Source organism: Temnothorax curvispinosus, unplaced genomic scaffold (assembly GCF_003070985.1).
Source record: "Temnothorax curvispinosus isolate PA1 unplaced genomic scaffold, ASM307098v1 QBEX01002085.1, whole genome shotgun sequence".
NCBI classification, from domain to species: domain Eukaryota; kingdom Metazoa; phylum Arthropoda; class Insecta; order Hymenoptera; family Formicidae; genus Temnothorax; species Temnothorax curvispinosus.
In genome coordinates, this window is record NW_020211865.1 from 1 (window position 1) to 1,711 (window position 1,711).

At 56.5% G+C, this 1,711-nt stretch overlaps 1 protein-coding gene across 1 annotated transcript; it reads left to right on the forward strand.

The window, feature by feature from the left end:
- Nucleotides 1-96: 96 nt before the first annotated feature.
- Nucleotides 97-942, forward strand: LOC112468812. Its single transcript, XM_025038162.1, has one exon. The coding sequence runs from the start codon at nt 97-99 to the stop codon at nt 940-942; it is 846 nt and encodes a 281-aa protein (XP_024893930.1).
- Nucleotides 943-1,711: the final 769 nt, after the last annotated feature.

Below are 1,711 nucleotides of genomic sequence, written 5' to 3' on the forward strand. Positions count from 1 at the left end.
AATCGACTGCGCGCACTCGAGCGTCGTTTCAAGTCTAATGGGGAGTTTCGAGAGGGCTATAACGCGTTTATGCAGGACTATTTGGATAGCGGCCACATGGAGTTGGCGAGCGACCCTTTCCCCGCGGACGGTCGCGTGTACTATTTGCCCCATCACGGGGTTTACAAGCTGGACAGCGCGACCACAAAACTTCGCGTAGTTTTCGATGCTTCGTCGAAATGCCCGAACGGGCTATCCTTAAACGATACCTTGCTCAGTGGCCCGAAGTTGCAGCCCGACATAGTCGCGGTTCTACTTCTCTTTCGCGCGGAGCCCGTGGCCATTACCGCGGACGTAAAGCAAATGTTCCGGCAGATCCGGATCCACCCGGAGCATCGCAATTATCAGCGCATCGTCTGGCGCTTTTCGGAATCGGAACCGATCCTCGATTACATACTCACGACGGTCACATTCGGTACCACGGCCTCTCCGTTTCTGGCGATTTATTGTTTGCTCAAATTGGCCCACGACAATCGGAGTAGGTACCCGTTGGTGTACGCGGCGCTGATCGAGTCTCTCTACGTGGACGACGTCGTCGTCAGTGTCCGCACCGTCGAGAGAGCGGTTGCGCTCCGCGATCAATTGCTCGAGCTCTTTCGGAGTGCTGGATTTGAGTTGCGGAAGTGGGCGAGTAGCCACCCCGCCGCGTTGGGTGGCCTCGATCCGGAAATCTGCAGTCAGAGGACGCTTTCCTTCGAGTCGGCCGACGATCAAGCGCTTAAGGTTCTGGGTCTTCGTTGGCACTCGCAGTCAGACAGTTTCGGGTTTCAGCTAAACCCTCTGACGCGAGGATGCACCAAGCGAACGATACTGTCGGAGGTAGCACGCATATTTGATCCATTAGGTTTCTTGGCGCCGTTGACCTTTACCGCAAAACGATTGATCCAACGTTGTGGACCTTGAAGCTCGAGTGGGACGACGAGCCCCCATCAGATGTTCGCCATCAGTGGGAACGCTATAAATCAGAGTTCGACGCGTTGGCTCCCCTGCGAATACCCCGTACCTTTCCCTCGGGCGCAAACGTTCGGCACGAATTGCATGGCTTTTGCGATGCGAGCGAGCAGGGATATGGGGCCGTCGTGTACTTGCGTACGGTCGCTCCGGCGGAGACCGGGGTCGCGATACTTTGTGCGAAATCTAAGGTGGCTCCATTGCGCGCTATCTCCCTTCCCCGTTTAGAGCTCTGCGCTGCGGTACTTCTCGCGAATCTGCTCGCGTACGTCCGCCGGGTCCTGCAGGGACACATGGAAATCGACGCCGAGTACGCCTGGTCCGATGCCCGGGTGGTGCTGTGTTGGATCCGCTCTTCCCCGCATCGATGGAAGACTTTCGTTCGCAACCGCGTTGCTCGGATACAGGACAAGATCCCGATCTCGGCGTGGGGTCATGTGGCCACCGAGTTCAACCCAGCCGATCACTGCTCCCGTTGGCTTTTCCCTCGCGAACTCGTGGCCAATTCACTGTGGTGGAGAGGCCCTGAGTGGCTCATAGACTTCGAATCTCGCACCGAGCCGACACTCTCTGAGGAAACTCTCCCATGCGAGGAAGAGCGGATCACAGCCCTCGTCGCCTGCGATCCCCCTCATTCTATACTTTCGCTATTAGATAAGTTTTCGTCATTGGATAAGATTTGTAGGATTATCGCGTATCTTCTAAGATTCACCCGTCGATC